At 37.8% G+C, this 11,040-nt stretch overlaps 2 protein-coding genes across 3 annotated transcripts in view; one reads left to right on the top strand and one right to left on the bottom strand.

Moving 5' to 3' along the window:
* Window positions 1–366: 366 nt before the first annotated feature.
* Window positions 367–5,424, bottom strand: LOC141900207 (uncharacterized). Its single transcript, XM_074786989.1, has 5 exons — window positions 5,174–5,424; window positions 1,830–1,908; window positions 1,351–1,433; window positions 1,185–1,250; window positions 367–1,091 (listed from the first exon to the last, which is right to left on the bottom strand). The coding sequence occupies exons 1-5, from the start codon at window positions 5,291–5,293 to the stop codon at window positions 1,065–1,067; spliced, it is 375 nt and encodes a 124-aa protein (XP_074643090.1). The 5' UTR covers window positions 5,294–5,424; the 3' UTR covers window positions 367–1,064.
* Window positions 5,425–6,758: 1,334 nt separating this feature from the next.
* LOC141899309 (serine/threonine-protein kinase 32A-like) overlaps window positions 6,759–11,040 on the top strand; it is a 32,984-nt gene continuing 28,702 nt past the window's right edge. The window contains exons 1-3 of one of the 2 annotated variants that reach the window (XM_074785538.1): window positions 6,759–6,844; window positions 7,187–7,667; window positions 7,945–8,000. In XM_074785538.1, coding sequence (XP_074641639.1) covers window positions 7,616–7,667; window positions 7,945–8,000 — 108 coding nt within the window. In that variant the 5' untranslated portion in view covers window positions 6,759–6,844; window positions 7,187–7,615. Of the gene's footprint in view, window positions 6,845–6,912; window positions 7,075–7,186; window positions 7,668–7,944; window positions 8,001–11,040 lie in introns of those variants that run through there. The other variant, XM_074785539.1, reaches the window with a different exon arrangement.

Here is an 11,040-nt window from a genome sequence, read left to right as displayed (position 1 = left end):
GTTTACTTGCAACTGCGGTGGATTGATCGCAAACTGATCGTGCGGATAGAACAAGATGTTTCTACAACCAGATCAGATCATTGTAGCCAATCAGGGATGAGTGTAACGTCACGTGGTGATGATCGAGTTATAATTGACCTGGCGCTCTTAAGATCATGAGACACATGAATCGACAATCAACAGTCCTGTGAGTACTATCACTGTTCTTACCACTCTAGTCGGGTTGCAAGTTGACCTGAGCTTAGCTTAACTCCGTCAATACATCCTAAAATATTGACAAAAAAGCAATTATAAACTTTTGATTTCAGATTTATTACAGGGTAATAAATATTTACAACATGTATATACAGTGTATATATAGCACTAACAAGAATACCAGCTAAAAAAATACAAAGTCTTAAACGCTTAATGTGGCATTAAACTACAGCTGCCTGGTAGTTATAGCGGTTATTCTGTTACCAGGTATAACAAATGCAAAATAAGATATTATAATTTGGTACAATTATATTTTTTTGTACTTTGTACATTCAGCACATTAAAAATCCTATGTCTGATACAACAGGGTTCATACCGGCAGTAAATGTAGTTAGGCCGAGGTAGAAGTAAGCTAAGCATTTTTGTGACACTTTTCTTATCATATAAGACTGCGACTCTCGTCCTAATCCGTCACATAAAGTTTGTTGAAGCCCACAGCAAATAAATAGGCATTTAACATTGGTCATTGGTAAAACACATAACGCCAAAAAATCATTTGGGGTACCTAAGAAATTAAGCACTTTTTGAAATTTGTATGAAAAGGAAATACTTTGGAGACTCGCTATGAATCCTGGGATAAGGACATAGGTTAAGTAAAACATTAATGATAATAAAATAAAATGCAGCTTTGAGACAAACAACTGTAAAAGCCTAGTTGTCCGAAAAATATTTTGGTGGGTCATGCGCACGTATGGTTCTCAACTGTAGAAATGAAAAACAGAAGAAATTTGGGCTGTTTTGTGGAATTGTTATAAGTATTTGTGGATATGTTTTGGAGATCAGCTGAACTTGTTCGACGTTTGCGGCATTTATCGAGTAATGTGGGTGATATGTCCCTGAAATGAGTAAGAAAAATATCATTATACACCATTCTAACCAATCCCGCTCGGCCTTTCATTCGATTTACTGTATTTACTGTAGATACGTACTGATTCACCGGCCAAACAGCGAGGACATTGCCGGCTGTCAATCTCTGCTGGTGTGTTCAATAATGCCTGCGAAATGAATTTGAAAATAAAGTTCACAACAAAATGTATGGTTTAGTACAACGAAATTGAGTTACAAAGAAACCCAAGACCATCATCATAGGCCTACCTGATTGTGACTCGGTGTTACGGTTTGTAAAGACGAATTACTGGTGCAGTTGAGGTGAACATTTTCTGCAGAATTATCATACTCTGAAAATTTAGCCATAGAATGACAATTAACAAAACCCCAAATGACAATTTCTGGCAAAGGTTTTGGAATGTACCCCGATACTCTACACCCTGAGTTTCTGAGAAAATTCTGAAAATCTTCTCATTTGTAAAAAATTCAGTTGTTCAGTAGAACTCGCTTAATTCGGATGACTAGGGACTGTCAGATTTCTCCATATAATGCATAATAGTTTATACGGTTCCAGATGGACCAATTATTTCATCCGAATCAAGTGAAAATTCGGATTGGAAAATCCGAATTAAGCGAGTGCTACTACTGTATTTGCCATCAATAATTGCATGATTTCAAAAGTTATTCTACCATTTTCAAGATTTTAGGTAGGCCTACCATTTTCAATTTTATGTTTTTACGCTCACCTATGTCCATTGCGTGGTCGCTCTCATTCACATCCATTAACCTTTCGTGAACGCCTAACATATCATAACATGGTCTTTTCTGAAAAAAAAAAACAGTAGTATGATTTTAGGTTTTATTTTCTTAATGATACACTCCTAGATTAAGACACAAATTTCAAGCAGTTTTATTCGCTACGAAATGAACAGCAAAAAAATCAAGGAAAGACAATAGCCTTTAACTACTGTACAGACATTCAACACACTGCATTAGAAGACTAAGCCAATAATTCTTTATAAAAAACATATCTTGCACACCATGACATCAATAACCTAACCCAAGCTTAAGTACCGGTAGTTTTACGCATATCCAAAATAAAACTTTTCTTCACAAGATTTAAAAGTCTTGGGTTAGGGTTAAAGATAAAACCAGCCCCTGGGTTACAATACTCCATTCATGGGACATAGAATTGAGTCTAGGATAAAAACAATTCCACTAGATTCAGTTCTGAGTTAAAAAGGGATTGATTCTACGCTCAAATGAGTTGTAATTAAATAATTTGGAATTCGGAGTTGTCTACTACCAATGTACCTAAAATGCCAACTGTAATCAGTCAACGCGCATATAATCTCCTGCCACGTAAATACTTTTAAAAATGCAAATATCATTATATCAACTATATTTCATTCTTTATTGTACAAAACCGATCATCTCTTTGTTTCCCGACAGACAATTGATTTTTATTGCGACACGCTTTATCGTACAGCGGAATTGTGTCGGGAAAATGACACTTTCGAACGTAGTTTGGCCTATTTCACCAGGAAGCACTACATTCTTTAGCAGGTCGCCTTTATTCTGAACTAAGTTGACACCATTATCGAATCGTTCGGTCGGGTTATGTTCTAATGATATGAAAGTGGGTCATAAACGTGATGGTAACAGCAAATCCTAGGAGCCGAACTTGAGAATCAATTTATAACAACCCTTCGGGCAATAGGTGAACAAGTATGAAGTCAGTACATAGCCCACTAAGGTATATCATAGGTAAACACTTTAAAAAAATAAAATGGCATCATTCAACTCAATTGAACTCTTTAATATCATACATATTCATGTAGATTGAGGCATCCTGAGAAGAAATATGAAAGAAGTATCATCATTTGTTTTTTAGCTCGAGTACAACTATGTTGCATTTTTTATTTAAGTCTTAAGCAATGGGTGTGCCGAGTAGTTAGTTACCAAATCTTTGGTGGTAAGCTTTTAAAATCGGATGGGCTTATTCATCCACGGAGATCAAGGCCCTAGTTCAGGTTAATCAGCTAAATGTAATTCAAATAAAAATTTTGAGTTTAATCATCGTAGTCCGTTTCACACACGCAAATTTACATCGATTTTTATTAGTTTAACCCGGATCCAACTCTGCTACAAGGAAATTCTTTTTCCAATGAGATTTCAATATAGGCCTATTCCGCTCGCAAAATTGCGAGATCGTTAGGAGGGTATATTTAAATTATTTAGGCTACTACAAAAATGGGCAAGTAGCCCATCTGCACTGTTTTTGAAGCCAGACTCGATGGAAAAGAATGACTAAATTTCGAATTGGATGATAATTCCAGTGATTTACTGGAATTATCATATGGAATCTTCACTGTGAAGATATCTATCATATTAGACCTAGGCCTATGATTTATCAGAATATATTGAAAAATTATGATGATGATTGAAAATCTCATTGGAAAAAGAATTCAAAGAAAAAATGGAACTATCAAATTCAAGTTCACCAAAATTCTCATCACATTAAAACACTTTTAACATCAAAACTATATGGTTTGTCTGTAAGGCCATGCTAGTTAGTTTGTAGTGTAAACTTTAGTTCTTAGGATACTGGGGTCAAAAACTTTATGTCAGGTCCCTGTGAGTTGGTGAAAATATCCGATATTGAAACTAAACCACAGACAGGTTACTGACTAGGCCTATGCAGGGGTTGATCTAGGGGGACAAGGGTGCACATCCCCCTGGTCTAGTACCTAGCCGTCGTTCCTCAAACAACGTCTAGGGCGAAAGTGCTCATATAAGGTTAATTTTCGTCCCTCACTTTGAGGGCCGAGGCTTTGAGCATCTATTTCACTCCTCAAATCACCATCAACTTACCTCAAACTGACTGTTCTGTAATCAGATGCAAGTTAACTATTGTTTGTGCATGAATTTGTAATCCTAAGTAGCTTTTGACGATCGTAGTAACTCAAAACTTTTTACTAGTCGCCTCAAAAAACAGTTGAAGTGAAGCAACTTAACAAACATGACGGTTTTTCGTGTTGCATGATGGGAGTATAAATTACAGATTCGGACTTGAACTTGGACTGACATTGATGCCAATGCAGATATTGTTCTTCTTTCAAATTCTTATGGTAAAATTGACCAAAATTTATGCGTTTTACCAACAAAAAAAAACATTTAGAGAGACATATTGAATTTTCACATTTAGTCCGTAGGCCTATTGGAAATCCCGATTGTGGCAATCAATTCAAATCAAATCAATAAATTCTCCTGTTCGCGATATAAATCATCAAAAATATTATTAGGCTATAGGCCTAAAACCCGTTTTCAAAGTCAACAAGGTAGCCTAACTAATTAATTTATTTGAGTACAAAGGTTTGATTTGACACTAAAATCAGTTGTTGCATTGCAATTAACAGGAGGTAACCTTTATATGATATTTTAGCGTCAGACGTTGTAGGGAACCGGTAACAACGACTGGTATTCAGACTACATCCCCCCTAAAAATGAAGGATACGTCGCTGTTGATACCATCCTTTCCGGCAGGGATTCGAACCTGATTGCATCGAGACTCGCCACGGTACAAAACCGTGCCACACAAGACTAGGTGCGCAGGTATATGCGCAGCTTAGATGAGGTCATTATTAGCCAATCAGATATCCTGTTTCATTTTAGCCCGGGTTTTCCCATTTATAGTTCTTCTGTGAAATCTACTCAACAGTTCTAAGCTTTAACTATATGGTATTTACAGAGGGGCTTGACACAAAAGGATTTTGACACCAGTATCCTAGGTACTATTATAAAAAGACTTTTGGTAAAAGTGCAGATCCGCACCTCTCCCCGTAAACGGTTCAATCAATTACATTAATTATCATTGTTTCAGATTCAAAATGTCATCAGCAGCAATTCAGTACGATTTCCATTGGTTAATTCTAAGATATCTTCACTAGATTTTAGCCTTGATTCTGTCATTCAGTAGATTGCGTCGATCACGAGGAGGTGCGGATCTGCACTTTTACCAGACTTTTTATATATAGTACCTAGGATACTGGAGTCAAAATCCTTTTGTGTCAAGTCCCTGTGGATTTACCACCACATGATGATGATGGACGTTCTGGTTGAGATCTCGTTTCTTTTCTTCGTCTTCAACAACCACACCACACGCCTCATCTGTGCGCATATTGTGGCTTCTCTTTATACCGCACGGCATTCTTAATATTTATCCACAGCTAATAATACCCGTCCTTCGTGTAGTCAGAAAAGATAATCTACCAAAGTTAAATCAAAAAAGCACACCGGCGGCGAACAATGAAATGAAAATCAAATTGATGCTCGATTGTTTGTTTTATCGTTAGCGTATGGCGCGGAATGATTCGACGCCGCATCGGGACAATTTCTGATTGCGAAACCGCAGTACGAAACGTCACCGAATCGGCACAGTTACACACTAACAGATGCCGCGAGCGGATCCAAGGGGAGACCGGATGGGTGCGCCCGTAAAATGTCAAGTTGTTCAAACTTCACGGAATAATGAAAAATATTTAACTGATACATAAAAAAGTTGAAATTCATGTTTGTCCTCTGTATTTCCAAAAATGCAAAAATGAGTATTTTCTTTCCACACAGGCTCGCAACCGATAGTGAATGAATAAAACCAGTAGGCCTATCAATCACCAACCCAAGTATCCCTGTAAAATAAAAAACTGGTTTTTCAAATCCCTGGTTTTCCAAAGGCTTCGAGGGACTACGACTTTTTAATTGATATGTGATATGGATTTTGGGAGTGCGCCCCTCTAGATCCCCGGCCCCTGTCACATTTTCTATTAACTCTTCAAGTTCGGGGTCAAGAAGTCTGGTTCTCCAATTTCTGAGACGCCCATAGCCAAAAATGTTTGAATCTCAAAAACGTTTTAAGAATAATAGCCCAACCATAAGATGTAGAAAATGGTAGCTTTGTTTTTAGCTTGAATTTTTTGAGATCTTGTTTTGAATGTACCATACTCGCGGAAATGGCCTTAGAAGGCCTACAGTCCAAAATTTCTTAGCCTCACAGCGTAGGCCTACTTACTTACGATATCTCGTGCAAGGATGGATGTCCTTGGTCCCGGGTATCAAGGGATTAAGATTTTCGACTAGAAGTCAGATCTCGCCCAAATAAATGATTTGAAAGTAGGCGCTATGAAAAATTCAATCGTGAAAAAGTTCGAGAAATTCATGACTCGGGCAAAAAATCACGTCTGGTACGCAATTTGTCAAATTCACCTCTCAAATTCAAGTTTGATCAAGGGGTTGATTTGACGAAATCACCGCATGAGATTCGTCAAATTATGGTCCACGGAAAACCTATATAACTATATTACTTTATCATCTTTTTGAACTGTGAGGGCTTTTCCGTGTGGCTTGCATAGATTTTGGATGTGACATATCCCTTTACTATAAAATGCGTAGAATAAAAAATCATGGAATGTAACAAGCTATCATCGCAGCGATCTCTACGCTAAATAGATTAAATCATTCAATTTCGTGGAACGATTATTTTGATAACAATGTCGTTAATATCATCATCGTTTCGGGTCCCCGAGTTTCCAGTTACGCGCTCGCACCGAGGTATGAGACCTAACAAGTACAACACTCGCTAGCTACAGAAATTGGAAAACCCTGAACCCGGAAGAGAAAATGGACAGTCAGTCATTTTCAGTTCAGCAGTGTACGATTTAAGCGCGCAGTACAACCGGGCTCCATTCTACTGTTATCCGCAATTGTGAGTTAAATTCAACTTTTCAATAATTATTTTAGCTTTTAATCAGCAACCGTGGATTTTGGTCTCAACTCATTGAGGAGATATAAGATTAAAAGGAACATAAGACTTTTGTTTGGTTTTTTTGGTTGACTGTTGTGGTGAGTTTTGCGTTTTTAACTGAGCTTATGTGCGATAGTTTCAATCTTCTGAACTAGCTGAACTAGATGGCTGATTGATTTATGTGTTGATGGGTAGGCTACTTTTTCATCGCTAATCAATGTTTAGCTTTTAATACGCAGCTGGATGTATTCGTTAACAATTAGGCCTAACCTGAACTGTTACTTATAGTGTTAATATCTTCAGAGATGGTGTCTGCAATGATGGTTACTGAGCATGTTCCCCGGAGCAGTTGTATCTGATAGTGACCTATTCGTTGGTTGTTGACTTCTTCAGATATCATTCTGGGCTGCGCGGAAATATCCTATCGGGAAACTAAACTGCGATGCGGTTACTGTGTGTCTCTGCTTAACTTCACCATATATTGGTATCTAAAGCAATAAAAATGCGTGGAAGTAGAAACATTATACAGAACACTGCGATAATTGTGAATCCATTAGTGACAAATTCAGTGAGTGATGATGTATGCAGATTATGAATAATGGATTATATAATGAACGTGAATGGATTATCAACCAAATGAACGTTCATTTTTTAATTGATATTTGAAAGCATAGATCGGGCATTTCCCCGATCTGATGCTTTAAGTGAACAGCTGCCAAAATAGGGTGCACTATGGGAGGAAATCACTCCACCAGGCGAGCTTCATTTGATGCGAGTGGAGAGGGTAAGTATTTTGGATGAGTTTTAAGTATTTCAATGTAAATCAATTGAGGGTAACGCACTTACAATTTTAAGGGTTACTCCTAGAAATGGGAGCAATGGCTGTATGCAAATAAATTGCCATGTTATAAGAGGTTATTGAATTATTGAATTACCTAGAGGATTTATAGCCAATATAACACACTGCCTTGTCATCATAACTCACATTCTTCAGAATCAACTTCCTTGTTTGAAATGACATAGCCCATAAGATTGATTTGTCCTATTATATTTGTTTGCAGTAAACTTCGACCACTTCCAAATATTAAGAGCAATTGGAAAAGGAAGCTTTGGGAAGGTAGGAAATCTCTATTTGCTCATGCAGTCATCCAAGTTTTCAAATTTTTTCTTCCTCCTTATTACTCTACTGTTGCTTAATATCCATTTTTATATCATATGCAATACGTCATGCAAAATGCATTCTTGGCAATTGACAATCTTATCTTGCCTTTGACTGAATTGGTTTATTAATTTCTTTTTTCTCCCTTTTGGTTCTCCGGCTTCTGTGAGACGCTTATTCCCTTACTGTCTGTCTGTGTCTCTGTCTTTCAGCTACTTAGGGCCAAATATACCATCCTAGGCACTAGAAACACTTTTTTTCAGTGACATGATTTGAGGAACTAAGGAACAGGGTTGAAATTTTTCAAAGTTGACTTGACAAAATTTAGCTATTGGCCCTAGATAGGCCTACAACATATCCAAAATGCAATGTACATCTTCGAGTCGATCCATTTGGTAGAATCATTGATTTTATCTAGGTTGGGTTCAAAATCATCTTCAGGTTTAAGATTTAAATGTGGAAATCAGAAAAGCAAATGATAACAATCAGGAGCCAGTTGGTCAAAAGCTGGTTAGAGTTAACCATTGGATAGTTGATATAGTGACAATTAAAAGTTCCCATGCTACTAAAAGTTGCTCCTATGGTATTTTATCCGCCGGTTATCTTTTAGCAACCTTCGAGCAACCTGGCCCTGATGGTTTTTCTATTTTTAGAAAAATGCTCTATAGACAAAAAAGATTAGGCCTACTATCATCGGATATCAAAACCCAGCCACTATCCATCGGTAAACAGGACCAAGTCTTCGGCCAGATCACGAATCTGCCTCATTCCATGATATTGAATCTGCCTCATTCCATGATATTGAATTCCCCACGTATAGGAATGAGCCTCCATCTGTGTACATATCACCGCAATAAACCAAGTCGCAACGACAGACAGTGTTATAAAACCAGCAATCAGTACTTCCCGTTTACACAACCTGTTCAAATAGAGTATCATTTCGTGTTTACCAGCTCGAAAAATTATCGAAAGCTTTCAAAGTCGTTAGTGTATAATCAATAGCAGGTGATGTCGCTAGTTTCACCCATCATATATTCGACCCATATTTCAATAAACCCGTCACCGCAAAAGAGGTTATATTTTCTTGTATATGGATCCACGGGCATTTTTTCATCATCAAATTGATTGATTGATATGATGTAGGTTACCACGGAGTCTAAAAAGAGTGCTCGTTGGATAAACCAAGACTACTTACTTAATCCTCTTCATGCCTTCTGGGACATAAGCTGTGAACTTCTTCCACTTGGACTGGTCCTTAGCTGAGTGTTGAGCCTGGTCCCAGATAAGACTAGCTGAAGACAGGTCAGTGGTGATGGTGCGGATAGACCATGGCATTTCTTGGATAAAGCAAGAAATGCGTTGAAATTTGACTATGGCCGATCCAGGGGTCAGAATGAAAATCACTTGATTCATGGCAATGAAGTTATCATCCTTCCAGCTGCCATCGCCAAAATTTGTTATATGTATGTCACCTATAAGGTGATTTGCTGATTGATGAGTACAGTATGGTGAGAGAGAACAAGAGTAATGTGTTTCATGTAGGCCTACAAGGTAATGAAATACGAAATTTGATGCTTAATGTCGTTGTCATCAGATGTGTCAGTGCTTCTATCGATTTTGTGGAATGGGATACTCGAGTTAGATATGCGGAACACCACGGACCCGGTCATCATATGATATGAATTAAAGAAGTTTCTAAATTCTACGTTGTGGATATAATGAACTAGTATCCACAACAGGTCATCCTCCACCAGCAGGGATTAGAACCTGATGACATCGAGACACCATGAGGAATTTGAGGCTGGATGCTTTTTTAGTTAAGTAGAAAATTCGAACAAATTTTTAGATTTTGACCATGGACTGATACCGGTGTTAAATGTAAGTCTTGACTGTGCAAAATGGCCTTAGAATGTATCATTTTGAAAACATCGGTGCTTTGTTAGAATAGAAAATTGCTCTGTTTTATGAGCAAATCAAATTCATTTTATGATGATGAATTTCCTCAGAAAATGACGAACTAAACACGTTCAGCTCAGACGATGAAATCAATTCAAATCGCTACTGATTCCACGGAAAACCTATATAACTGTATTACTCTATGTTATATCACTATCTTTTTGAACTTTGAGGGCTAATCCGTGTGGCTTGCATGCGGCGGAATTACCCGCACAATCTTAAGCCATGATTTTGGAGGTGACAAATCCCTTGACAACAAAATGCGTAGAATAAAAGATTCCTGAGCTGAGTTTTATGAGCAAATCAAATTCATTTTATGATGATGAATTTCTTCAGAAAATGACTAACTAAACCCATTCAGCTCAGACGATGAAATTATTTCAAATCGCGACTGATTCAAGTCAATAAGTTAGATTTAGACTTTCAGGGGCATCGAATAGATTTAACAGTTTCGCAGAATAATGAATGAATGAATGGTGTTAGTTATTTCTCCACAGGGTTTTTTGTTCGCCTTGTCGCGTGTTTCTAGTTCATATATTTTACGTAGGTAAACAGCTGGAAATCGATATTAATGCGAAATATTAGTGTCGACATCTGAATTTTACGACTTGTAGCTATGGCTGATGGGGTTTAGAATATTTATGCCCTTGCATCAGTAAAAGCTGCTTTCGCACAAGGATTTCAATACAGTCTATAAAGCCGCGATCACATGGAGACTATTTGGCCCAGGCCAGATTGGCAGGGATAAGGCTCGAGTCAAAAATGCTCGAGTGATCGCGGCCTAAGCGTTTACATGGCTAACTTATTTGAGGCCTACCCCGGAATTCGTGGCTTATTTAGTAACGCACTGAAATACCAGGCTTATTAAGCGCCGAAAACCTGATTTCAGTACGGACTGAGCTGGCCGCGTTTTTTGGTGCAGTGTAAATACAGATTCGGCGCTTAGCAAGCAGCGTTTTTACGATCTGCATAGTATGCTACATTGGGCAGTAAACACTCCCCTCTATCGGCCCACCGAGTGACTACTATATGCTCTAGTGCT

Source organism: Tubulanus polymorphus, chromosome 2 (assembly GCF_964204645.1).
Source record: "Tubulanus polymorphus chromosome 2, tnTubPoly1.2, whole genome shotgun sequence".
Taxonomy (NCBI): domain Eukaryota; kingdom Metazoa; phylum Nemertea; class Palaeonemertea; order Tubulaniformes; family Tubulanidae; genus Tubulanus; species Tubulanus polymorphus.
Note: the sequence above shows the minus strand (reverse complement) of the source record. Positions and strands in the feature narration are given on the sequence as shown.

Excerpts from the sequence above, each read along its gene's own strand:
- LOC141900207 (XM_074786989.1), bottom strand. The coding sequence starts at position 5,293 with ATGCCGTGCGGTATAAAGAGAAGCCACAATATGCGCACAGATGAGGCG. Across the intron at positions 1,909-5,173 it reads TCCATCATCATCATGTGGTG|AAAAGACCATGTTATGATAT; the intron begins GTAAATCCACAG and ends TTTTTTTTTCAG. Across the intron at positions 1,092-1,184 it reads GCTGTTTGGCCGGTGAATCA|GGACATATCACCCACATTAC; the intron begins GTACGTATCTAC and ends TACTCATTTCAG.